The following is a 27,124-nucleotide window of genomic DNA, read 5'->3' as shown; positions in this document are numbered from 1 at the left end:
TGCTCGTGACCAGGGCATGCATGACGGTTTTCCAGGTGCTAAATGGGAGCCATTTGAAAATCTTTCTTAGCATCTTCAGAGTATGGAAGCATGAGTCGGTGACGGCACTGACTTGGGCGGACATGTTGAGTTTGCTGTCGATGATGATCCTTAGGTTCTTGCGGTTGGGGTGCAGGTGGGTATTGGTCCTAGCTCTATTGGCCACTAGGTGGAGTTCCACGGTGGTATGCTATTTCTGAAGATCATGATTTCAGGATTGTCGGTGTTCAGCTTTAGACAGTTGGTCTTTATCCAGTGGGTGATTTCAGTCATGCATGTGTTGAACTTGGTCTAGCTACTGGGCGTCTTGTCCATGAGGGAGAGAATGAGTTGCATGTCGTTGGCGTAGGAGAGGACATTGCTATCGTGAGAGCAGATGATGCTTGCTGGAGAAGTCATGAATGCGTTGTAGAGGGTCAGGCTCAGAGAGGAACCTTGAAGAACTCCGCATATGACGTTGTGGCTGTTCGAGGTGTACAGTGCCAGGCTGACTGAGTGGGTCCTTCTAGTAAGGAAGGAGAAGATCCATCAGAATGTGTGCCCTTGGAATCTGAAGTCGTGTAAGCATTGGATGAGGATGGGGCAGGGCACTGTGTCAAATGCTGCAGAGAGGTCCAGGAGGATAAGGGCTGCTGTGTCTCCTCTGTCCAGAATCATGCAAATGTCATCTGTGGCAGTGGCAAGAGCAGTTTCTGTGATGTGGTTGGGTCTGACACCAGACTGAATGGTGTCGAGAAGTGGGTGGTCACTGTTATTTGATGAGGTGTCTCTTAATGATTTTCTCGAAGACCTTGGCTGGGAAAGGTAGTAGTCTGTAGTTGGTGAGCGCTGAAGTGTCTGCAAGGGGTTTCTTCATCAATGCAAGGACATCTGCATGTTTGCAAGCATCTGGGAAAGTTGCAGATAAGGTGGAGGCCTTCAGAATGGCTGTGAGAATGACTCTGAAGGGTTGCAGTCCTCTGGAGTAACTATGGTGGGAGCAAGAGTCCGATAGGTCCTCTGAGTGAATGGTCTTCATGGTTGTGGTGGTCTCTTCTGGGGTGACATGCCTTGTGGTTAGCATTGTTTCTTTGGATAAAATTGGAAGACGTATGGCGAGGTCTGTCAGGTCTGGTTGAGGACTTAAGATGGCAGTGATTTTGTTGAGAGATTGTTACAGAGGTGCTGCGAAGAGTGAGTGAGTTTGAGGCGACCAATGGTGAGGGGAAAACTTTCACAATGGCGAAGATTTCTTTGATTCTGTTGGTGTTGGCATTGAAATGGCCCACCAGAGCGGCACATTTGGTGGTGGAGTCTCAGGATTTGAAGGTGCTCCTGTCTGCATTGTCCTGGCTCATTCTCCATTTGTGCTCCAGTTGTTTGTAGTGGCGTTTCATCAGCCTGAGTTCCTCCACGTACCAACTGGCCTGGGGTCTAGATCTTGTTGTATTATTGTGTTTGAGGGGGTGAGTAAGTCGGTGCAGGAGGTGATCCAATTGTTGAAATTCTTGTTGAGAGCGCTGTTCCAGCCTTTGTCAGTGATGCTGTTCAAAGGTTTGGCGGGCTGGTTTGTCAGTGGTGCGTGTGCATTGGACGGGACGGGGATGCTGAAGTTGACGATGGCGTAGTCTGTCCAGGGAATTAGTGTGGGCTCATCGGTTTGAATGTTGCTTAAGTCAATCTAAATAGGATCGAGGGGGTGTCTGGTGACGTGGGTAGTTCCTTTCACTCAGGCGAGGGCCCATGCTTCCAAGATCCTCAATCAGTGCTCTTGAGCTGGGATCAGCTTAGTCTTCCAGGTGGAAGTTCAGGTCTTTGAGTAGGATTTAATTGGTAGCATCGAGGGTGAGAGTGGTGTAACACAGTCCTTGATAGTGCCGGTGAAGTTGGTGCACGTACCAGTGGCTGTAGATGAGAGTGCCACTTAGGGTGGAGCGGCTGCGGCATGGAGCTTGAACGACAGTGTGGAAGCATGACGTGTCCGTGGATGTGGTGTAGCTTATTGTGTTCTTGTGGATGATGGCAATTCCACCTATGGGCTTTTGAAATCTGTTTTGCCAGACAATCATGTAGCCAGGGGGGATAGATTTGGCTGTCAGGTGCAGATGCAGGATTAAGCCAGTTTTCCATGAGAAAAACATAGGCCAGGGTCATTGTTGCGCACCTGGTCCCAGATCTCTTTGTCGTGTTTGGTTAGTGATTGGGTGTTGAGGGGCATGCATCTGAGTGTGGAGTGTTATGTGGGTGGTTGCAGGACTATGTGAGAGTCAAAGGTGGGATGTTAGGTACTATTCGTGCGTTGTTGGGTGTGGGTTAGTGCATGAAAACTTGCAGGAAGCCCAGGAAAATATTCCCTTGGTGTTGTGTGGCGACACAGCAATGTCTGCACCAGCAGCTTGGGTTGAGGGGGTGGTTGGTTGCTGCATGTTAGCGGTGGCAGGGGGAGGACCAGCGTGCCTGCTCTGGGCGTGGTCCAGGTGCAGACAGACGCAAAAGAGCTTGCCTTTGGCGCGCTCGCTGCATGCATACACTGCACATCCATGCTGCAGTAGCTATAGTAGGTCCTTGGAGATGAGAGGAGTGATGTCACTTCCTGTACAGATGGATCATGGGAAATCCAGTGATGTCACTTTCTGTGGCGAAGTGAGCTTAAGAATGATGATGGATTCAACCCAGATCTGTGACTGGGGGTAAGTGTCTGAACAGTTTCAGTGCTCCGTCCATCATCCCCTTGTGTTTGCTTTGGTGGTAAAAACAAGTCAGGTTCTACTACACTCAGCATACTCTCATCCACATTCTGCAAACCATCGACCATGTTCTGTACAGCCTTTGCTGAGCTCTGTCTTCAAGAAGCCATAGGATGAAACCAAGAGCAGTCAGGCTAAAAGACCAATATTCAAAATGTCTATATGGAAGGGTTGGTATGGTTCTAAAGGACTGCAAAAAAACTGTTTTAGCAACCAAAGTTTGTAGATTCTTCTGTTTTAGAATGACTCTATTTATGTGGCCATGATTTGTGACTGTTCACTCAACACAATGCAGTTTCTGTAAGCTGGAAAAAGCATGTTAAAAAAAGCTGTCTTTTATACTTGTCTGTTACAGTATTTCATCTCTTCAAGCGGCTTACCTGATGGTCGTGCCTCTATTACATAGCCCATAGTTGGCTTGTTTCCTGAGCTTCCCTCAGACCACTGGAGAGTCAGACCAGAACTCGATTTTGTAACCGAAACTTCCCGGGGTGAGCCTGGAGCTCCTGAAAGAGAAACACAAGGCCCAGTGATGCATTTTTTGCATTAGAAGGCGAAGGAATTAAGTCTACACTGGGAAGTCTACAGTGGAAGTACAAAAAACACTTTGTAGGACAACAGGTAAAAGAATGGAGTTTGTCTCCCACATTTTCCCTAAAATCTGTCATACAAAAAGCTTGACAAAACAAGCACCCCTCATCCACAGGTAGAGAGGAGAAGACATCTGAAAAGAGAAAGCTACACTTTTCAAGGTTAACTCATATGGCTCTTAGCATACACAGTAGACGTTCTTGTTTGAAAATACGACAGGGGTACTTTCAGTGATGAAAAATGGCCTAGGCAATGAGTGTTTTTCAGCCACTCCTTATTAAACATTAATTAAAATTGAATGAAGAACATATTATAACAGTCAAAAACAAAGTCCTAAAAGCTATTTCCAGAGTGCTAACTTGCAAAGTCCACAACAAAGGGAACATGTACCCGTTGCAGACGGTTTTATGTAAAGAATGGTACTACACTTCTTCTGAATTAATCCAGCTGAATGAAAGGTCTCAACTGCAGTCTGACAGGAACACATGTGCCTGAGGCTGGGAGAAAATGATCTCACAGCTGCAAATGACTTTGGGTCAAGTCAAGGACAAGTCCTTTGGCTGTAAGTGCATGATCAATCTGAACCAGGAGAACATTCACCATCATCATAATTGTCACTTACAAGGCGTGCACCTTGTTAAATTCCACATCCCATACCTGGAGTCATAAATTTCAGGCTGCCGAAAGCATGACTGAGATGGTTCCCGAAAGTATAAAGTCACCTAAATTGCTCCGTTACTCACCATCTAGATCCATACTCTAAAAATGGCAACACATTATCTATCTATCTATCTATCTATCTATCTATCTATCTATCTATCTATCTATCTATCTATCTATCTATCTATCTATCTATGTATAATCTATCTACAAAAATACAATACATATATACAAATCTGAACCTAGAGTCAAAGGACTCCGTCAAGATGCAAGATGTGGCCAAGAGGTTTGTTCTAAATCATTTGGTTGGAGTCCTGTTATCAATGGGCCAAGTGTCTTCCACAGGGTAAGAAGGTCGAAAGGAGGATACCCGCCAAACTAAACCACCTCATTAGTAGTTTTTATAATTTATGAAGTGCTCAAATACCAATAGGCATTTCTGACACTGACGCTTACTATAAATATCCTGACGGCACTTCCTCAGAATTTAAACAAGAAGGTCCTTATTTTGTCCCTAAATTCTAGGTACTTGGAAATGAACCAATGGTAAGGGGTTCCAGACGGCGATTACTTGTTAATAGAAGGCTCTGGTACATTGTCAGAATGTTCTGATCTTGGGTACATTGAGGAAGCATGGTCTTGAGAAGCGTAAGGTTCTAGGCGGCATGAACTATTAGGTGATTTGTTTAATGATAAGAGGGTTGCTCTCATGGAATGTGTTAGAACAGAAACAGGCTTTTAAATAAAATACGTTTATGAATGAGGAACTAGTGTAAAGCACGTATATGACCAGCAGTAGAGGCATGACAATGCAATTTGAGAAGTACTCTAGCAACAGCGTTCCTCACCAACTGCAGTTGGGAGATAGATTTGAGCTTCGGCCCTATTGACAAATTAGCATAGTTTAGTTGTGCACCCACAACTCCTTGTACAGTTGGATAATGAGTTATCTTGAAAAAGCAGGCAGCAGTTACCTTGGCAATCAGAATTTTGAAGGATATGTCAACATTGGATACCACCTCCAGATTCCTCATTATGTTATAGGGGCAGAGGCCCAGGGTGTCTGGTCATTAAACGAATGCCAAACCATGGGAAGGCCACCCAGAACCATTCCTATCCAGTCTATGAGACAGTTGAGTGTATTTGGCCTAACACATTCAACAGAGGTGATGTGATGAGATGAGGTCTACTAGTGCAGCCACAAAAAGCTTGAATACAGTGGGTGGGACTCACCAGGGAGCCCTGGGGACTCCACAAGAAGCTTCAGTGGCTGATAACTTAAAAGGGGCCAAAACCATAGTTTGAATACAGTAAAAATGATTATCAAGTCAAAATAGTTTATTTCGGGCACAGCCCATAAAACAAATAAGATAAACAAATAAAAACCATTGTAAGAAGATCAAAAGAAATTCAATATACAATAAAATGCCACCGAATATAGCATCAAATACACCCTCTTACCCTATGGTAAGACACTTTAAAAAAGTTATACACATCAATTTATTATGAATTTCATCCGACAAAACCTTCCAAGAACAGACACAATCCTGAATATCATAATGAAATAAAAGGGGAGATCCAAGCACTAATTTACTTTAAAACTTCATACCAACCTTTTTCCTAATCAACCATAGAGCATGGAGATACCGTATAACCCCACAGTGGCCTGTCCCAAGTCTGTGTGCAATATCCTGTGGTCCGCTCGAAAGAGTCTCACCCCAAGGAAGAATGCACAAGGGCTTAGGCCAAGTCTGCTGCAGCTTTGGAAACCAAGGGCAGAAGAATAAGACATTCTCTGGGTCCTGATTTGCATAATTACAAAACTGAAATGCTACCGTCATGGGTAAGAGAGATTTCCATTTGCATATGAATGTGTTTACTAAAAGTGTTCCCAACCTGAACTTGACAAAAAGTATGCACGTTATGTATGGGTGGTTGGATTTCTTCTAAGTAGGTCTCTTTCATCAGGGATGGCTTACGGGCTAAAAAAATCCTCTACCATGCTCCCAGACTTAACATTGCGATGATATTCGATAACGTTCCTCGCACAAAAAGCATTTTTAACTTTTCCTTTCCGGCAGCACAAATGGAAGTTGGGTTTTTCCAACAATCAGTAAGGTGGTACTTTACAAACATTGCAGAAATTCAAGCACTCACTAAATCAGAATAGATTTGCTTTTTAAAAGCCCTGAGGGACCTAGGTAAATAGAGTGGTTGGATGTGGGGCATTCTCTACTGGTATTGTCTCGTTTTGCAATCAGTAATACTAAGTAATACAAGAGAAATAAAATCCTGAACAAATACAGATACTCCCTTGTGCAGAGACAGACAATGCATTCTGCAGCCTTTCAAGTCTTAAGCTTCACAGTCATTATGTCTTTGAAATGATGCATTGCAAGTGACCCAGAGCCTAGGTTCATCTTACCTTCCACTGGTCCTGCTGTGATGTTAGCCTGTAACTCTGGCCCGTAGCCGATGGTCCTGGCTTGTACTCTGAAGCAGTAGGTCATGCCTTTGGTGAGATCTCGGACCTTCAGCCAACGCTGGGAGTTGCCTTTGATGTCCACTGTCACCACCTTGCTCACTCCTAGAGAAGGCATCCATCCGGAAGACAGGGGAGAGAAATAAAGTAAGGAGAGGTTCTGGCAGGGAGCCGCAGAATGAAAAGCCGAGTGATCTCGAAATCATCTCTTACAATTAGCAGAGGACCTCAGCAGTGATAATAGCCAATTTTCAGCACAGATCAGTCTAATTAGAGTTTAAGCATAATAAGTGGGGACTGACAAGGAAAAACCGCACAGCACAACTGGGAAATCACCTAGGGATTAATTACAGCAGGAAGAAATAAGGACGATGCCAGGGAGAGGCAGGAAAGGTGTTCTGTCTAGACGCCGGTGCTGCTGCACTTCATCACCCCATCTCTTGCAGCTCGCCAGGATATTGGAGCTCAGAGGGCATTCTGTAGAGCGGCCGCCCGGGGCGCCACTGACAAGATCAATGGAAGCCGGCGACTCTCAGAGTACATCCTGGCAGTGGAAACACACGCCTGCCCGAGTTCTCCCCGGGGCTCGATGCAAGTGACTGATAAGAAACGGGCTCCAACCAACCGTGAAGGCGAGGAGCAGTGCCATGTAAACACTGCATCACTGCCCTGACAACTATTGCTAATCATTTTATTGACAGGTATCTTTATATGTCAGCATGCAGGTGTAACTCAAACTGCAAAATAGGGACAAACCACAATGAAACTTAGGGCCATATGTATCAAAAAAGAGTTTTGCGATTCTCAAATTGCGATTTTTTGCAAATCGCAATTAGAGAATCGAAAAAGTCTATGTATGTAGGATTTGCTACAAAAATTGTGAATCCTACATATTCTTTATTTGTGAAACGCAAATTGTGACTGGCAATTAAGGAATACCTTCTCATTTATTCCTATGGGTTAGGAGTCCCATAGGAATGAATGGGAAGACATTCTTCATTTGCGATTACCAATTAGAGAATTGCAAAATGAGAATGCAATTTCAAGGTTGCAAGGGTGCCAAAAGGACACCCTGTTGCACCCCTGAAATATGCATGTGTGCACATTTTGCCACATAAATTCCCTAAAGGCATGTATCTGCGACATATGGCACTTTTTAAAAAATCTAAAAAGTGCTTTTTTAAAGAAAATCGCAAATTACCACCAACTTGAAGTTGGTGGTAATTTGCAATTCCTTAAGGCAAAATCGCAAATTTTGGGTGCTTCCAGAATTGCATTTAAGAAATCTCAAATTTTGCAAGTCTCTATTTTGCAATGGCCTTTTGGGACGATACATCCCAAAAGGCTTTTTCCAATTCACAAACGGGCCGATTCTGAGAATCTGCCCGTTTGCAAACAGGAAAAAGGCTTGATACATATGGCCCTTAGAAAGTTAAACAATCAATGTCTGAGACTCGGAGATAGAAGGCCTTGTCGCTTCTTTACATATGTTTCTAATTTTAGAATTACCTTCATTCTGATTGAGCGTCCAATGTAGTGCAATATTAACGCCTTAAGCCACGGTACGGGCTTTCTAAAGGGTGAGCGGGGCTCCGTAGGCCGTTGGCCGACGGCAGCACTAGGGAGGTAGTTCTCCCGTCGTCCGTTGGCCAACGGCAGCACGCAAGGGGTTAAATAATGACAACAGTCTCTGTCATCTATTGTTTTTCGTTTACATCGCTCTCTGAAGTTTTTCTAGATATATATTTTTATTTATTTTGCTTACTATATAACTTTGTATTTTTAAATCATTATTTTACGTACATCACTCCACTGTGGAGCATCAGGTTTAGAAAGATGAAATAACTAAACAATAGCTATGAACATTCTATATCAAGACCTGAAAATATATGTGATCCCAGGCCCAGCTCTAGCCAGGACAGCAACGACGAACACAGCAAGCGATTATGACGTGTTTAGTCGACTCGCATGCAGTTAGTGGGAGGAAACTGTTATATCTATTGAGAACATCAACAATACTTCCTTGTTTCCCTGGTCTCTTCCAATCTGTAACACCACATAAAAGAAACACAAGAAAATATAAACGTCCTATTCAGAAAAAAAAGCTGAAATTAATTTGAACTTAGTGTTAAGCAAAAGACAAGCACATATTTATCCCTCAAGTTGGGCGACGTTCAAAAATGACATTTTTCAGAATGCAAACTAAGCAGCATGGCGCCGTTCACTGGGTGGTTTGTTTTCAAGCTGTTGCTATCAGCTGCCAATCATAAGACATGCTGTGAAAGAAGAGGGCGAATCACACAGAGCACATACCAATCAAATATGACACAACTCAGCAGATATTGGCTGAACTATATACAGGGCAAGTGACGAGAAATGTATCTTAAATCTAACTATATGACCATTATAATTAGTAGACACGAGTGTTGGTTGTATGTATTGTAAAATATATCTTTGTGCATGTTTTTGCATTCATGAGACGGACTGAAATAGCAACTTTATTTCCAAATATTCCAAAGTCTTATGAAACCAGAACCCTGACAGCTGCGCATCAGTGATTTTATGTTTTATGAGAGGTGCTTTCCGATTTGAATACGGTGCAGCCCATTCGGCATTTTTGGATAGTTAATAGGCTAAAAAAGATCTCGACTGAAATATGAACTGAGGACAAACTTCAGGAGTTTGCTTGATACCAAGCTCACGTTTTGGTGGACCCTTCTGGCTTCCAAGCCAGACAATACAAGCTAAGTGTAATACAAATCCAGGCATGATCTGAACTTGGCATGCATGACCTTTTGGGACCCGAAGGGTACAAAGTCTTATGAAATGGGAATCATTAAAACCCAAGTTAAGTAAGGTGTGTTCATTATTATCGATCCATGCTGGAAATAGTAGACTTGAATTAAAAAAAGAATAATAAAGGTATAAAAAAGAAATTCTACCCTGGTTTTGATGCCCAGACAGGCATACTTATCCAACCTCAGCTGAGCCAGGGGAGCTGATGGTGGGACAACTGCTGGTTAAGGGAGTCCAGCTGCATTTGTAGGTAGACTTTACCACAACTTGCGATGTAAGACACCTGGCCACAGAGCTGAGATCATGGTGGCTGGTGGGGAACAAAGATTTACAATGATGGAGGTCCCCATATAGGTCACAGCTGGCAGAGTTGGATGTTGGCACCCCCGATGAAAGAAGGCACCCTTGGAGGCGGGAATAAGACACACTCAGCCACATCCCTTCCACTGACTGTAGGAAGAGCATCATACTTGGCAGCAGCAACATCAATGGTGTAGCACAACAGATAATAACCTTGATCAATAGGTTGCACCAGGAAGTGGGTCGGGAGCAGGACGGAGTGGTATCAAGGACTATAAAAGCTACGTAGGACTGATGGGCAATGGCCTTTTTGCCCCGTAAGCTCAAGAAGGACTCTGAAAGAGGAGAATGAAGTACAAAAATGATAGTGCTCTGCAACACAGGGAGCTAAAAGGAAAACCAAGACAACAGACCGGTACTCGTTCTGGTGCTTTGATGGAAGAGCATCCCCCCACACTAACTATCAGAGCTGTTGGAAAACCTCTGAATTGGTCCCAATAGTGGACACAGCATCAACATCTCTGGTCACTGTTTAGTCAGTTTAGGCTCCTTAGTTTGCGTGGCCCACAAAATGATATCTCAATATATGATCAACTATGCTTCCTGTTTTTTTAATTTCTATGAATGATTGCTGCTGAATGACTTGGGAGTATAGCCTTACCAAGGCCATAATGTTGGTGAATCCAAGTAAATGTAAGCAGATCCACATGAAAATGGGAATTCATGCTGTTGGGTTTAGAGAGATTTGCATGGGATTCATAAGGGGTAGCCTGTACTATCTTACTTTGTTCGTTCACATCCAGGCAACAAGGGAGATGACTAATTAAATTTGGCCCAAACTGAGCTAGAATCAGTCAGGAAAAAATCACCTTTTATTCATATGTAAATCCGCAAAAATAATGTGCAGGTTTACGAAATCGCTCCCTTGTGCACTAATTACCTGGTATACATGCAGTAGGCTCGAGGCCTGCTTAACACAGATCTCTGTGTACTCCACACTCACAGTAGTTATCAAAAAGATGTGCACCCGGTCAACTTTCTCTACAGGAGTCGTGACCTGGTGCAGGCCACTATGGATTGCAACGCATCTGTACACCAATGCTGTGCAAACCACGAGCACAAGGTTACAGAATTACATTTCAACCCCAAAGGGGGCTGGGAATGTGACACTTTCCATTACACTGTACTGCAGGATTTTGACCTACATGGCTCACATGTGTATGGCCAAGTGCCCTAGGCGCATTGCCTCTTCACCCATGTGACCCATAATAGGTGCACCCGCTGCTTCACTTCACTAACAGTCCTAGGCCCCCTGAGAGACGTTATAAACTTGTCCTTCTCTACAGCCAGAATCCCCACCAAATGGAAACAAGCCTGGGTATCGCCTATTATCAAAAAGCCCACATTGGACCCTAATTTACCCGAAAATTTCAGACCGATATCACTCCTCCCATGGCCAGCCAAGGTAGCAGAAGCCCATGTAAACACCATCCTGACCAAATACCTGTCATCGAATTCCATCTTGGACAGGTCACAACATGGATTCCGGGCAGGACACAGCACCGAGACAGCCCTACTAAGTGTGACAGAACACCTCCGTACCATTCAAGACTCTGGCGGAACGGCAGCACTGATTTTACTTGATCTCAGTGCTGCCTTCGATACGGTGTCACACGAGGTTCTGCTGTTCAGGCTAAAGGAGGTCAGGATATCAGGAAATGCCCTTGGCTGGTTCAGAGACTTTCTATCAGGCAGATCATTCCGAGTCTCCACCCCCCCAATCTCTCCAAAGAATGCCCCATTGAGCAGGGCGTGCCCCAGGGGTCAGCTCTTAGCCCCACCCTGTTCAATGTGTACATCCAACCCCTTGCAGAGGTAGCCAGGAGGCACGGAATGTCTCTCGTGTCCTACGCTGACGACACACAGCTAGTGGTGGCATTAAACGACGAGAGTGGCCACGGCGCCCAAAAATTCCAACAAACACTCGTCTATATCACAGATTGGATGACAGCGAACTACCTCCAGCTCAACGCCGGAAAAACGGAGGTGCTGCTGGTGGGACAAAAGACAGACACTTGGGGTAACAACTGGTGGCCAGACACCCTCGGCCAACCACCTGACCCAAAGGACTGTGTCAAAAACCTAGGAGTCTGGGTAGACTCTGCCCTAAGCTATACCCACCATACCAAAAAAGTGGCGGCCACCTGCTTCGGCCTTCTACGTAATCTTAGGCCTATCCTACGATTTTTCGACCATCAAACCCGTCAGATGATAGTCCAGGCAGCCATTCTCTCAAGGCTGGACTACGCCAGCTCCCTCCTGCTAGGAGCTAACGTGGCAGAAAAAACCAGACTCCAGCGAGTCCAGAATGCCGCCGCCAGGGCTCTGGTAGGACTCCCCCGCCATACGTCTGTGGCTAGCGTCCTTACAAAACTCCACTGGCTATCAATAAAGAAAAGGATTCACTTTAAAACGCTATGCTTAGCGTTTAAAATCCTAAAAACTGCATCTCCCCCCATGCTCTGCCCACTCCTGTCAGTCTACGTCCCCCGGCGTACTCTACGATCAGAGGGGCAGAATTTAGCAGCCGTACCTCGCATCAAACTAGCCAGGATGGGTGGCCGGTCTTTCAGATATCTGGCCGCCAAACTCTGGAATGACCTCCCAGACCAAATTCGAGGGATGCAGGATTTGCTATCCTTTAGAAAAGCAATCAAAACACTCCTTTTCTGTTAAACAGTATTCTCCCTTTTCCTCTCCCTCTGACCCCATCCCCCGTCCAATGTCTCATACAGAAAGCGCCGGGACGCCCCTTCGCTGGGGCATCCGAGCGCTATACAAACACATATAACATAACATACCATAACTAGCCATAAACAACTAGGCTAGGAAAGGCAGTTCAGAGCATGTGCTTCTACTTCGGTCTTCCTCCTACAAACAGCTCTCCTCTGTGAATATAAAAAGGAGCAGGACAAGAAAAGAACTTGCGCATCCGCGAGTAGCAAACTAAGCTCCTCGCAGATGTGCGCTTCTGGTTTTGTATTTGGCCGTTAGTTTGTTTCCCTTTCAATGAAAATGTACATATACAAAGCTACAGCTAACATCTATTGCTGATAGGCTTCAAGTACCCTGGGTGGTGCCTACAGGAACACTGGAAAATGTTTTGCTTCTCCCACAAATTACTTTGAATGTCTTACCGTCATTTTCACTGTCACTCTTTCTAATGGCTTTCTTTTTTAAATGTGTTTCTGCCCTTTTCCACTGGGTCCTGCTGACCAGTGATGCACTGCTTGAGTTTAAAGTGTTGAGACTCCCAACCTTTATGTCTGAAATTTAAAGTTTAAAATTGTAATTTGTGGAAATGTACATGGTGTTCTGCTGGGTATAAAGGAAGACAATTTTACCAATCCCATTCATGACCCCAGATCAGAAAAGCATTTCCCGCCTTAAGTGACTCAACAACTTCTGCCTTGGCCTTCTGAAGCTGTGGCATTCCAACACAATAGGTAGTTTTGTAGGTGACTGCCATGTCTAATTCAAAAACTGCTTCCTACGTCAAGCGCCCTGATAGAGTGACGTGCCCCCCCCCAAAACTGTTATAAGAGAGGTTGTGGCAATCTTAACCCAGTTCTACAAATCAATTTTGCCAATGATGACATCAACGTTTCGCTGACTCAGAGTTCATCCACATCAAGGGCTATTTGAAATAAATGTATGACTGGGCAAATGTGAGGACAGAATTCATCGTAAAAATATGAGGTAAAAAGGAACATCGGAAAGTCCACTACATGCAGCATTTTTCTGTCATGAAATCTCCTCCAACCATCCAATGACTTTATAATGGTTCTCACAGATGTTTGGACAACTGGTCTTTGTCTTATTTTTGCTTGGCATATATTGAAGAATAGATAAAAGGGCATCCAGCGCCTTGCATTATGGTTTTTTCCAGTAAGAGAGGCGATTCCTTGGCCTGAGGCCCAGGCCTACACTCTTAAATAAAAAACAAGCATTGCCTTTAGAAAACACACCATACCGGTGTCTGGAAGCAAAAGTAACACAACTTGGCATATTCTGAAAACAACAGTTCTGTGGCCTCTTACCTTGGACTGGTGCCAGCGGCTCGTACACCACTCGATAGCCCTGCAGGATTCCATTCGCTGCTGCTGGTTCTCCCCAGGAGACATTCAGCGTTGTGGTTGTGACCTCCGAAAATGCCAGGAAGCTGGGGGTGCCTGGTACTGAAAGGACAGCGACATTGCAAACAATGTGGTCAATTTGGCCTGAGAAACACATTAAGTGCATTGAAGCGCATTCTTTAAAGTTTATTAGAATAAAAATGCCACACACAATATTTCTTGTAGAAGACGAATTGCAATACCAATCTGCACATGACGAATTAAAAAATTAGCTGCAATGTTTTTTGGGGGAGATTTTTTAAACGACGCGATGATACTCCACAGTTCATGACATCCTAAGCAAGTATTCAAGAGGGAGTGATTCCATTTGTTTTTCTGAAAAACCAAATTGTTCAGGTCACCTGAGGATAAAACATGAAGAAAAAAACATATGCCTTACTTATACACTATTTTTCACTTTTATAATACCCGGGATCTTTGCTCCTAAATTGGGGGAAATTACATTCAGATTTCAGCTTACATTACAGTATGCCACATTTGGTGCAACCCGACCAAAGTGTTCACAGGTTATAAAGGGGAGGTCACACAGTAAGTGGATTTTAGAAAAAAATAATTGAAACCACAATAATAATTTTTTGTTACGAACAGAACAGATGGAGCTCTGCATACTACTAGAGCAGCCATATTTACATGGTCCTGGCACACCACTGTGCCAGGTCACCCGGCTGAGATTGGAAAGTGTCAAATACTAACAACTAGGACACGGTAAGGTTTTTCAAGCGCTCAAGGGCACCCCTATATGGTCACTTCTGTATATGTTAGTTTGCTCAGGGGGTGTGTAACATGTTTACCTAGAGCCAAAGAGCCTCGCGTAAACTCATAGTGCAACACAGAATGGCAAGGTGGCTTTATCTTGCTGTTGGCACACTCTTAAATTAAAGTCCCAGTGAATTAAGACCTCCAGATTTGACACACATTCACTGTGTGATTAGCTAGAAGATGGGTATGTGAGCTTTGTCTGGGAACGGGTTCAAGCTAGCGCTTAGATGCATGATTGGTAAAGGGTGTGGGTAGAATATGACCACTTTAGCGTTCAGCTGTGCAAAATGCTCTGATGTAGCTTGTTGCATGCAGCTCTTCCAACTTAAGATGTCAAGAAGAGTCTAAGACATACATATTTTCATAGTTTTACCCTCGCAGTTCACAGTTAAACCCTCCTTTGGTTGGATTAAGTGAGCATAAAGGGGACAGTTGAGTTAAATGTGCCTCTCTGTAACGGACGTGCGTATGGAGGTATGGAAGAATGTGTCTGGTGTGGGGTTACATTGCAAGATATGCTTGGATGGTCATGGGCGATATGAAAGTAGGAATATAGGGTGAAAAAAATGCAGATCTCAAACATTCTGAAAATGGGAAGTGATGTTTAACTGGCTTGAGCATAGCACCGACAGGTGCACAAGTTTTGTACTCCACAGCATCAACAGACTGCTTGCTATACACGCTGTGTGGGATTGTTTGTGGATGACATGGGGGTTCCTACTAAGCAATATTTTTGACACTTCTACAAGCTAATTCCTATTGTAGGCTGGTTGGCCAGAATTATCAGATGAAATGGATACACCTATCAATTAGACAAGAACGGGAGTAGAGAGTATATATAGAGTTAGCCCCAGCAGTGCACATCATGTGCAGGGATGTATGACGTTACAACGCATACTTTTACAACGCCTACCTTTACATCGCAAGTTTTACAACGCATACCATTACAACGCATAGTGCTTTTAGGTGCTGGATAGTGAATAGTTTAATTTACTATTCCAACTCCAGTCCCCGTGGATAGTAGGGAAGGTGTTGGATAGTACATTAAACCTATTCCCTATCCTAGAGCGCCCCCCGCGCAATGCGTTGTAATGGTTTGCGTTGTAAAAGTTGCGTCGTAAAGGCACTGCGTGGTAAAAGTTGCGTTGTAAAGGATGTTTACCCATGTGCAGAATTTCTGCTTAAATTTGATATATTTTTTGTTTAAATATCCAAATCGTGCAGGAGATCATAGATCCGGACCAAGGGTAGGAAATCCACACTAAGGTATATAAGCCGTGGCCAAAGATGCAACTCCAGTGGCACTGTTTACAAAAAAAGAAATACCAAATGCAGGGATTCCTTTGTGCTTAGGCCCATCAAGAATGGTTGGGCGAGGTAGCTCACTGCTGATATTATGTTGAAGAACTAGGTAGCAGTCAACGATCCAGCATAAAAACAGACAAGGCAGATTTCATCCTGGGTACAATACATGTCATGGTGTAACTTTGGTCAAGGTTCCTCTACATTCGATACTGGAGAATGTTGGACGGGGCCTGGTAGCAGTCACAGCTGGTGAAACCAGTCAAGTACCATGTGAAAATAGCAATGAAAAGCTGCCTCAGCCCCTTATAGCGGTGGAATTTCTTAAACGGGAGGGCGGTGCTAAAATAGTGTTAGACAGCGGCAGGCACGTGCAGAAGTCCGATTTAACGTATGCATTATTTGACAAGTAAGTAAGGGCTCCATTAGCTGTCTGTTCTGCAGCTCCTTAGCCACCAGTGATGCCATTCATAGCAACAACTCTCGGCAATCTAAATGTCATCATTCTCTTAGGCATGGGTTTGACTGTGTCCATGGACGTCAATTCATCAAAATTCCAGGGGTAGTGGAAGTGACTTCACTTGACCTTCACTTTCACTCACACACACTACACATGCTTACACATAAACAAACATTCACACACACTGCCTACACATACACTTTCTCTTACATAAAAACACTCAAAACTGCACACATGCACACAACATACATACATTTAAAATCATTTTTAGGTTTTTCTGCCCATAGCCTGCCCTGTGCATGGGAAATCTTTTGTGTTAAGCGTATCTTAAAAGGGGCTCAGATTCCGCCCCCTTGCTTTCATGGTGTTTCATTGATTCCTATGTGCGTTACTTACTTTTCCTCAGTTTCTATTGGCTGTAGCACACTGTTTCTTGGTGTTTTTCCTCTCCTGTGCTTCTCTTGTCAGTTTCCCACTACCGAACTACTGATTCAATCTGCTTTTGGAGCACTTTTTTATGTTTTCCCTGCACAGCGCTTGCACTGTGCTTGTTTACCTAATCTCCCCTGCACAGAGCAACAACATAATCATTCTCCACCTGTTTGCACGGATTTTAAGCACACATGTCGGCTCAGTTTCTTGTTCCTTTCATTTATTATTACACGTGGCTTGGAACGCATTGTAATCCAAGCCTCGGTTTCAGCCCTGACACCCGTGCTCCACAAATCATCCACAAAACTTACAAGTTTAGTTTTCATTTTGCACGTTTAGTGGCACAACCATGGCTTTCACTTTCACTACAGGTACCAAGGCACTCCAACCTCGGCAAATATTCAAATGAAGCAGACTAATAAACTAACTAGGACGATGTTGAGGAAACAACAGTTTTCCGCGTCTGCACTCATCTGATACTCTGTTTTAGTGTTTTCTCTGCAGCTCAGTTTTTATTTTCAGTATTTATTATTACAGGAGGCTTGGAACACCGTGCTCCAGGCCTCGTTTTCAGCCCAGAGCACCACCCTCCAGAAAGCCTCAAAGTTTAATTTTCATCTTGCGCGTTCAGTGACTTTCACATTCGCTACACGTAAGATGCCTTTTGTAGTTTAGCACTACTTTTCCTTCTGCTGGCATTACAATTGTGCCAAACGTCGGGACCAGCTATTCTTCTCAACATGCTGTCTGTATGAATGAATGAATAAGCCGATGGGGCGTGGAGTAGAGACTGGGTCAGGAAACGTCATACGTTTATTGCGATGTACCCGTGCATTGTTAGGGATCATGAAAATATCAATTATTTAAGTGGACTGCGGTGTTTAATCCTTCCGTGTGGAGGTACAGGGGTGAAAGGAAGGCACAATAGCAGGTTTTGTTGCAGAGGCTTCTCAGTTACGTATTAGTCACGTAGAGTTATGAGTCCTGTTCCATAATTATTCTCTGCTTGCCATTGTATGCGGTGTATGAGAGTCGCGAACCCTGAGCTTCAGGCTTTTGTTAAGCAGACCACTTGAAGGTCTTTTATTCATTTGTTCCCTGTTATTTAAGGGTAGAGTTAACCTTTCTTTAAGCAGGCTGCCTGGTTGTATTTGCCTGGAATATTCGGTGTACAGAAGGTATCTTTGGTAGAAATGTCCGCATGTTCCCCAGATCCAAAAAACACTTCCTGCTCATCTGCAATGAACACACAATCGGCCTGTCCTTGTAGAGGCATAAAAGTTAGATGGTTTTAAATACAGGACAGATAGTTGAAGCCTGTTAAATTGTGAACACTTCTCAAGCATCCAATATGTTTCCATATCCATCCTGACGTCTAGGATTGCACAATATGTGTGTGGGCATTATGTGCCAGCAAGACTTTGTTTTGCAGATAAAATCTTTTTTTAGGTCTCATTACAGAGGGAGGGAGTTGGTTCTCAGAGCCCCCTACTTTACAAGCAATTTCTCACTGTTCCTGAAAGCATACTGGGCTGTCCATTAGTTAATTGCATTATTGCCTTCTGAATGGATCGACGCTTTGTTGTAGTGTAAAGCGATCACCGCTTGTGTGTTCTTGCTAATTAGAGACATTGTGTAGCGTTTTCTATTAATCACGAGCAAAACCGGGGCATTACCAATGCTTGTTTTTACTTACTTCAGCTGCCAGGGAAAGTCAGATCCCAGCTATTTGTACTCCATTTTTGATTCAACTAATACCGAATAATTGAATATTATTCACTATTAGTATAATATAAATTGACAAACACAAGTAGAGTGACGCCCCCAGACGTCCATAAGGATGAGCTGCTTCTGTTCCTGGAACTGGTTTTACCACTGCTGACGACAGGGGTCGCAAAGGCAGTGCCAGGGGTCTCAAGGGGCATGCTAGCGGTCGCAGCAGTGACTCTGGCACCCCTAAATGACGTCCATGACTGTATCTCCTCTCAGCTTATGGTTGCTTCAGCCATGTTGAAAAAGGGTTAGGGAATCAGGGCACATGTTTGATATGGTTCAGATGTCCAGCGGGTGAAAATATGGTATTAGATGGCACATACTTATGTAGTCTCACAGTAGTGCAGGATAGACTTCTAATATGTTAGGGAACCCAGAATGCTCCTTGGAACATGTAAAGCATATAGCGACAGCAAGGTTTTGATAGCGCAGAAAGAAAGGCGAATTGCCTGTTTCTCTCTGGATGCCGACAGGTATTGAATCCCATTGTTTGGTTGTGCTGTTCCACCACTTTCCACACACACGTTTTTCTTAACCGCATGCGCGCTAGCGGTTCTCCCGCTGCGCGCTGCGATTTAAAAAAACCTGCGTTACGTGACGAGCTCAGCTCGTCATCCGCGTAGCGCAGGTTACGCCCATGACGAGCTGAGCTCGTCATCAGCCCCGAAGGGGTCAATACTTGCTACGCTGCTCAGGCCAGAGCACCACACGAGTCTATTATACCTTCATGGAAGCCTGGTGTACACAGGAGGGCCTGTCTGTTCATTCAATGTGGAAGAGCAGTCATTGCATGCATCAAGACCCTTTGGTAATATGTGATGGGGCTGGAGCCTTTTTTAAAGGAAAACAATCCATACCAAAGGGACATTTTTGACATGTAAAGGGGCTGAGCCTTTATTTTATACACTTCCCAGTCGGTTAAAAATGAAAATAAATCATAAAATGCTAGTTTTATTAGAAGGTCGTGTATAGCCGAGGCATTTCTGAAAACGAAACAATGAAAATCAAAATTACAGATAAAATGGATTAAACAAGAGCCACCCTCCAGCAGTAATTATAAAATGCCCCTAAAGTACGCTCACAAATAATTTTCCCATTAAAGAAACAGAACTGTGCATTTTTTAAGGGCTTCAAACCAAGCTTTTTTTCACACTCGGATACATATTCAAGAGAAGGAATGCAGATTGGAAGGGGCGGGACAACAGGTGTTATGGGATAGGTGGCTTTGCTCCATCCTAATACTTTCATATAAAGGAACACAACTCTTAAAACCCAAGCAAACATATATATTTAAACAGTGACTTTAAACGTGACAAAACAGTTTGCTTGAAACTTACGCATCACTTTAGAACAGTTTTAACACAGAAACTTTGACAAGATGACATGGAGCCATAGCAGTAGAAACCTGCCCTAATTTCGGCAGTGTAATCCTGATTATATGTCACAGAACCATCCAAATCTAACCCGCGTATGACTGTGAAATCAACATGCAACAGCATGGCAGTGCCCTTACGCTATCATGCAATGGTGACTTGAGCCATTGCCTATGTAACTTATCTAAAACACTCCCACAATGAGACATTGTCAGGGGAACCAAGAAAGCAGCCCAAACAAGACATAATGTTTACGACATGTGTAAGACTGTATGGCTAGTATCGATCTTAGCGTTCTCAGACTTTCTCCTAGCTCGTGCCCTCATTAGTAGGTTCTCTCGGAGGACAAATACACACCCACACTGCTGGATCTGCACTTACAGAAGGCAAGAGGCCTCCTTCCATTCTAAAGTCTTCTGATGACAAAAGAGTTAACAGCCATCAATATTAACTGACTTGCCCCTGAAACAACCCTTCCCAATTCCCATCACACTGTGGTATCGAGACAAGAGAGAACAAGTCAACAGAAGAATAGGCAGGTTAATGCTGATAACACGGATCAAAATGACATCAAAATGAAGGAAAAAAAATCTCTTTCTGAGATAAAAACCGAGCAGAGCTGAGGGAAACACTCTTCAGAAGATTGGGTTAAAAAATAAGGAAATATGGTGGTGCTTGAGGGAAGTGATGCTGGCTCATCTGTCTCCTGATTGGTTGAAGCTTGGTTTCTTTTAAATGATGTGTACTGGTTAATAAAGTGGCAATTTTAAGCTTTCAAAGATTAATCTAGTATTGTACTGCTTACTTTAAAAATTGCCGGGAGACTCCCAGCTCGATAAAGGGAATGATTCAAGTATGTGAATCAAGGAAAGATCCAATACTGGAGAATGTGGACTTTCAAACCTGGGGCAAGGACACATCTTAGATTTGGTACTGGACAAAAAAATGCATGATTCAGGGCAAATCACACTTCCCCGTGCCTAAAAAATATAAGCATGTTAAATGTAAAGCAAACAATATGTATAATATGCAAAGCAACACCTGATGTAAGAGATTTGTATGGTCTTCCAGTGCTCCGCCAGTGCCCCCACACCTTCATTACTCTTTTACCCTGGAGCTAGGTTTGTGCTGACTTTACAATCTGGGGTTTAACCTACCCTTCGTTTTTATACACCTATCCAATTTTCTTTTTGTATGGAAAGTGAGGATGGGGGATTTGAAAGGTATATATTTACAGAATCAACTGCAGTCCTCAGACCCAATCTGGAGACAAAAGTCCTGTTCTTAATATTTTGTTGTCATGAATGACTTTAAAAAAAAAAAATGAAGTGAAATGCAGTCTAGCTTTAACATTGCTGAACTGCACGCTAACACTCATGCAAGAAGGTACCCACTCCGTGTTTATAGATAGGTGGAGGCGGGCTACATATCATAATGACACAAATGAAAAGTCAGGATGTGTAATGCTGGATCATTTTGCACTATCTTGCCCATATTCAAAATAGACTTGGTCCATACCTGCCTGATGTGTTCTCCCCAGCCTGACATCACTTCGGGGTCCGTCGCCAGCGGCATTAAAAGCAGACACACTGACTGAGTATTTGGTGTAGCTCGTCAAGTTTTTCAGCCGGACGGTTGTTTCTGGTAGGAACAGGACTTTCATTTTCTCGGTCTCATTTTGATTGACAGTTTCCCAATGATAAATCTGTTGGAAACAGAGAAGTTGACATCAAATCCTTTTGTGGAATACAGAGTGCAAAACGAGTATATCTGCCTTAAGCGTGGTTCAAACACAGCTGTGTGGTTGTTCTTGCATGCTATCCGTTGAGCTCAACTATTCCATTTGAAATGGTGGTATCTTGGATGAAGCAAGAGTTCATAAAAACCAACAAAAAAAACAACAACAAAAAACAACTGCTTTTGTAGAGTGCTTTTTACCTTTGTAAATTTAAAAAAACAAAAACAAAAGCAGTAATAAAAAACATAACTGTGTGCATGTAATTTAGGTAGTAAATAAATGTAAAGGAGGCCCCCTTCTGTTTAAGGTCTGGGACCAGGGGAAAGTATTCAAAAAGACGCAAAAGTCCCTACGGGAGCCACAAAGGTGGTCTCAAATGCTCACAGATGCCCACTGGTGACCTATTTTTTGCAGTAATACCAATCTCTCAGTGATCAGAACCTCCAATCTTCAGAAAAATATCTCAAAGGCCTATTGTGGATATTTCAACTGTGTACTTACAGCTCACAATCTCATATCAATCAAAGCATTACACAAAATTCAACATATGATAAATCACAGGCAGAGAAAAAGATTTTTTTTTAAAAATTGGCATATATATATTTATTCAACAGTTTTACAATTTTATCTCAATAGCAAAGAATGAAAAAATGCATACAGTCATAGTACAGAGTATATGTTATATAAAAAACATAAACATAAAGAACCAATATACGGCAATAGTTAAAATGTTCATGGAGAACAGGTGTCGACACGGCGTTTCGGTTGAAATGCAAATTAAAAACCTTCTTCAGGACAGTTTCCATAAAGAAATAAACAATTACTATTTCATGTATGTAATACAGTTTTCACAATATTTTAGTTTACACATACAATCTTTATTGCTATTGCTACTATTTAGTCTCTGCTGACTTCTTTTTATTTTACTAAACACAGATTCGGCTCAGACAGTTGATCACTAAACAGATTGACTTATCACTAAATCTGACTGTTGGTAGGTCATTTTTATTGGTATTACCAAAAAGGTCGGTAGGGCTCTATTCCTAAAAAATACAAGTTATAGCTCCTATACTATGTGTATGTTGATATATATACGCTCTCCCGATGAAGTATGAGCTCTCTTACCTCAATACCTGAGGCTTATCATTTCCTCAAAGGTAGGTAAATAGGACCGTTCCCTGATTTGGGCATGACGGAACTCAGACGATATCCAAATTTCTATATTCTAGGCATATCTGGATGTTCAAGTGTCTGCAAATTAAATAAAGTCAAAGGTGCCTCTATTAATAATGTTCAACCCTCTTTCTTAATCGTTTTTCTGTCTATTTATTTAGAAAGGATAGAATACCTTCATGTGGTTTCTTTCAGGTTCACGCTATTTTAGCAGGAGCCACCGATATCGGGTTATATCTCCACTTGCGTATTGCTGAGGAGTAGACCAAGTGCATAAAATGTACCATATTGTCTGAAATATATTTGTCCTCTTTAGTCTATAAATGAATAATTGAATAATACTTCCACTCACCACGTTTCACTTTATGGCAAATCGCTGTAGTCGCAGCCCTTTCAATTGGCTTTTTGTATCGACTTTACTAGTCTGGGGGTTGGCCTCCCACTGTTTCGGCGATTTCTGATGGTAAAAAGACTTCTATTCAAATTCAAATATATATGTCTCCCATGTTACTATCTACTACTGGGGGTATGTTTTTATTAATGAAACTACCAATTAATGCAATAGTTTCGAGAGAATATTTGTATGATTTATAAATGTTCCTAATAAATATGCACGGAGGTGCTTCTATTCTCCATGTATCTTTCAGCAGCCTACCCGGTTTTATAGTCTAGGCGCCAGCAGTATGGTTATATACATTTAGACTCCAAACAAACCAACCGCGCCCATTAGACCGCATCCCTATCGTTTCTCTCTTATGGTTGTTTGGACGTAGCGGTTTTACGAGGCTCTATCCATAACTATCTCTATTGCTATTTTTATAATCTCGATGGAGACTAAACTTGAATTAAATTTAATAGGGGCGCTTTCGTTACGGATAATATTAGTACACCAACCGCAGAGAGCCCAATTCTCAGAACTCTCCTTACCTTCTCACATAGAGTCGGCCTCCCTGCTCCTGTTAAAACGGCGTTTCGGGGGTTCTGTGTATATTAGATGTTCGTGGAAGACGCCAACTTGCGACTTTTATGTAAACATAACAGTCATTGGTTGTTAGAAGGCGCCTTGCGATAGGGCGGCTTCAGGTCACATGATGGTTATTCTATCACAATAACTTTACGCAGCAATTTAGTCAACATTGAACATTTCAATGTTGGTTCTGATAATGCGACTAGATCGTTCGTGTATTTGTGGGTCAGAATGATAAAACTCCGCTGATTACACTTTCGCGATGTGTGTCAGTGATTTTGGTAAGACAATGTAAGCAGCACCACGGTCACGAGGATTGTTTAATGCAATAGTCTATTCTAGTTACCCAATGGTTTCTGTATAATTACTTTATAAATATCATTGGTCATTGGTAGGCATAATATCTATGAGCCTCTTAGTCATTGACAGAAGGGGATGTCTGCTTCTTTGTATATTTGAATGAAACTTTATTGCACAAGTCTGCTCCCATCCTTTCATTAAGAGTAAATAAAGGAGGCTAGTTTTATACAGGACTGTTTAAAATAGATTTTTTCACTAACGTATGTCCATACTCAACATGGTATTTACTCCCCTAATATTATTAAGGTGTTTAGAACATATTCCTTCATTTCTATTTGTAGAGATGTTGAAAATATACATCCCTAGCGGTGGGGTTTATGTAGTATTTGGTTGTACATCATCATATACTATTTTGAATATTGTTACCTACACCTCTATTCTTAAGGAGGGGAACATCACATATTCTGAGTTTTATACAGTACTGAATTATATGTAATACTATACTATACGCTCCCAGTCTTCTCTGCTGTTGTGGCCCATCCGGACACTATTGAATCTTGACATATAATACTGTTCGCGTTTTTGTTGAAACATGACATTAGAGATCTGCAATGGTGCTGTTTAGAAACAGTAACTATCAATGCTAGAGGAGGTGACATCAATCAAAAAAGGAAAAAACGCAAACAGTATTATATGTCAAGATTCAATAGTGTCCGGATGGGCCTCAACAGCAGAGAAGACTGGGAGCGTATAGTATAGTATTACATATAATTCAGTACTGTATAAAACTTAGAATATGTGATGTTCCCCTCCTTAAGAATAGAGGTGTAGGTAACAATATTAAAAATAGTATATGATGATGTACAACCAAATACTACATAAACCCCACCGCTAGGGATGTATATTTTCAACAACTTTACAAATAGAAATGAAGGAATATGTTCTAAACACCTTAATAATATTAGGGGAGTAACTACCATGTTGACTGTGGACATACGTTAGTGAAAAAATCTATTTTAAACAGTCCTGAATAAAACTAGCCTCCTTTATTTACTCTTAATGAAAGGATTGGAGCAGACTTGTGCAATAAAGTTTCATTCAAATATACAAAGAAGCAGACACTCCCCTTCTGTCAATGACTAAGAGGCTCATAGATATTATGCCTACCAATGACGATATTTATAAAGTAATTATACAGAAACCATTGGGTAACTAGAATAGACTATTGCATTAAACAATCCTCGTGACCGTGGTGCTGCTTACATTGTCTTACCAAAAACACTGACACACATCGCGAACGTGTAATCAGCGGAGTTTTATCATTCTGACCCACAAATACACGAACGATCTAGTCGCATTATCAGAACCAACATTGAAATGTTCAATGTTGACTAAATAGCTGCGTAAAGTTATTGTGATAGAATAACCATCATGTGACCTGAAGCCGCCCTATCGCAAGGCGCCTTCTAACAACCAATGACTGTTATGTTTACATAAAAGTCGCAAGTTGGCGTCTTCCACGAACATCTAATATACACAGGACCCCAGAAACGCCATTTTAACAGGAGCAGGGAGGCCGACTCTATGTGAGAAGGTAAGGAGAGTTCTGAGAATTGGGCTCTCTGTGGTTGGTGTACTAATATTATCCGTAATGAAAGCGCCCCTATTAAATTTAATTCAAGTTTAGTCTCCATCGAGATTATAAAAATAGCAATAGAGATAGTTATTGATAGAGCCTCGTAAAACCGCTACGTCCAAACAACCATAAGAGAGAAACGATAGGGATGCGGTCTAATGGGCGCGGTTGGTTTGTTTGGAGTCTAAATGTATATAACCATACTGCTGCCCCCTAGACTATAAAACCGGGTAGGCTGCTGAAAGATACATGGAGAATAGAAGCATCTCCGTGCATATTTATTAGGAAGATTTATAAATCATACAAATATTCTCTCGAAACGATTGCATTAATTGGCAGTTTCATTAATAAAAACATACCCCCAGTAGTAGATAGTAACATGGGAGACATATATATTTGAATTTGAATAGAAGTCTTTTTACCATCAGAAATCGCCGAAACAGTGGGAGGCCAACCCCCAGACTAATAAAGTCGATACAAAAAGCCAATTAAAAGGGCTGCGACTACAGCGATTTGCCATAAAGTGAAACGTGGTGAGTGGAAGTATTATTCAATTATCCATTTATAGACTAAAGAGACAAATATATTTCAGACAATATGGTAAATTTTATGCACTTGGTCTACTCCTCAGCATTACGCAAGTGGAGATATAACCCGATATCGGTGGCTCCTGCTAAAATAGCGTGAACCTGAAAGAAACCACATGAAGGTATTCTATCCTTTCTAATTAAATAGACAGAAAAACGATTAAGAAAGAGGGTTGAACATTATTAATAGAGGCACCTTTGACTTTATTTAATTTGCAGACACTTGAACATCCAGATATGCCTAGAATATAGAAATTTGGATACCGTCTGAGTTCCGTCATGCCCAAATCAGGGAACGGTCCTATTTACCTACCTTTGAGGAAATTATAAGCCTCAGGTATTGAGGTAAGAGAGCTCATACTTCATCGGGAGAGCGTATATATATCAACATACACATAGTATTGGAGCTATACCTTGTGTTTTTTAGGAATAGAGCCCTACCGACCGTTTTGGTAATACCAATAAAAATGACCTACCAACAGTCAGATTTAGTGATAAGTCAATCTGTTTAGTGATTAACTGTCTGAGCCGAATCTGTGTTTAGTAAAATAAAAAGAAGTCAGCAGAGACTAAATAGTAGCAATAGCAATAAAGACTGTATGTGTAAACTAAAATATTGTGAAAACTGTATTACATACATGAAATAGTAATTGTGTGTTTCTTTATAGAAACTGTCCTGAAGAAGGTTTTTAATTTGCAATTCAACCGAAACGCCGCGTCGACACCTGTTCTCCATGAACATTTTAACTATCGCCGTATATTGGTTTTTTATGTTTATGTTTTTTATATACATGTACTTTGTACTATGACTGTATGCATTTTTTCATTCTTTGC

The 27,124-nt window shown here is 42.3% G+C and overlaps 1 protein-coding gene across 2 annotated transcripts in view; it reads right to left on the bottom strand.

Moving 5' to 3' along the window:
- Nucleotides 1–27,124, bottom strand: part of SDK1 (sidekick cell adhesion molecule 1) — a 2,171,476-nt gene that overhangs the window by 73,135 nt on the left and 2,071,217 nt on the right. The window contains exons 37-41 of one of the 2 annotated variants that reach the window (XM_078665001.1): nucleotides 21,408–21,594; nucleotides 13,695–13,832; nucleotides 12,792–12,920; nucleotides 6,442–6,603; nucleotides 3,146–3,271 (exon numbers count right to left, since the gene is read on the bottom strand). In XM_078665001.1, coding sequence (XP_078521127.1) covers nucleotides 3,146–3,271; nucleotides 6,442–6,603; nucleotides 12,792–12,920; nucleotides 13,695–13,832; nucleotides 21,408–21,594 — 742 coding nt within the window. The remainder of the gene's footprint in view (nucleotides 1–3,145; nucleotides 3,272–6,441; nucleotides 6,604–12,791; nucleotides 12,921–13,694; nucleotides 13,833–21,407; nucleotides 21,595–27,124) is intronic. The other variant, XM_078665002.1, reaches the window with a different exon arrangement.

This window comes from Lissotriton helveticus, chromosome 10 (assembly GCF_964261635.1).
Source record: "Lissotriton helveticus chromosome 10, aLisHel1.1, whole genome shotgun sequence".
In the NCBI taxonomy this organism is placed as follows: domain Eukaryota; kingdom Metazoa; phylum Chordata; class Amphibia; order Caudata; family Salamandridae; genus Lissotriton; species Lissotriton helveticus.
The sequence above is the reverse complement of the archived record's forward strand: the minus strand, read 5'-3'. Positions and strand labels throughout refer to the sequence as shown.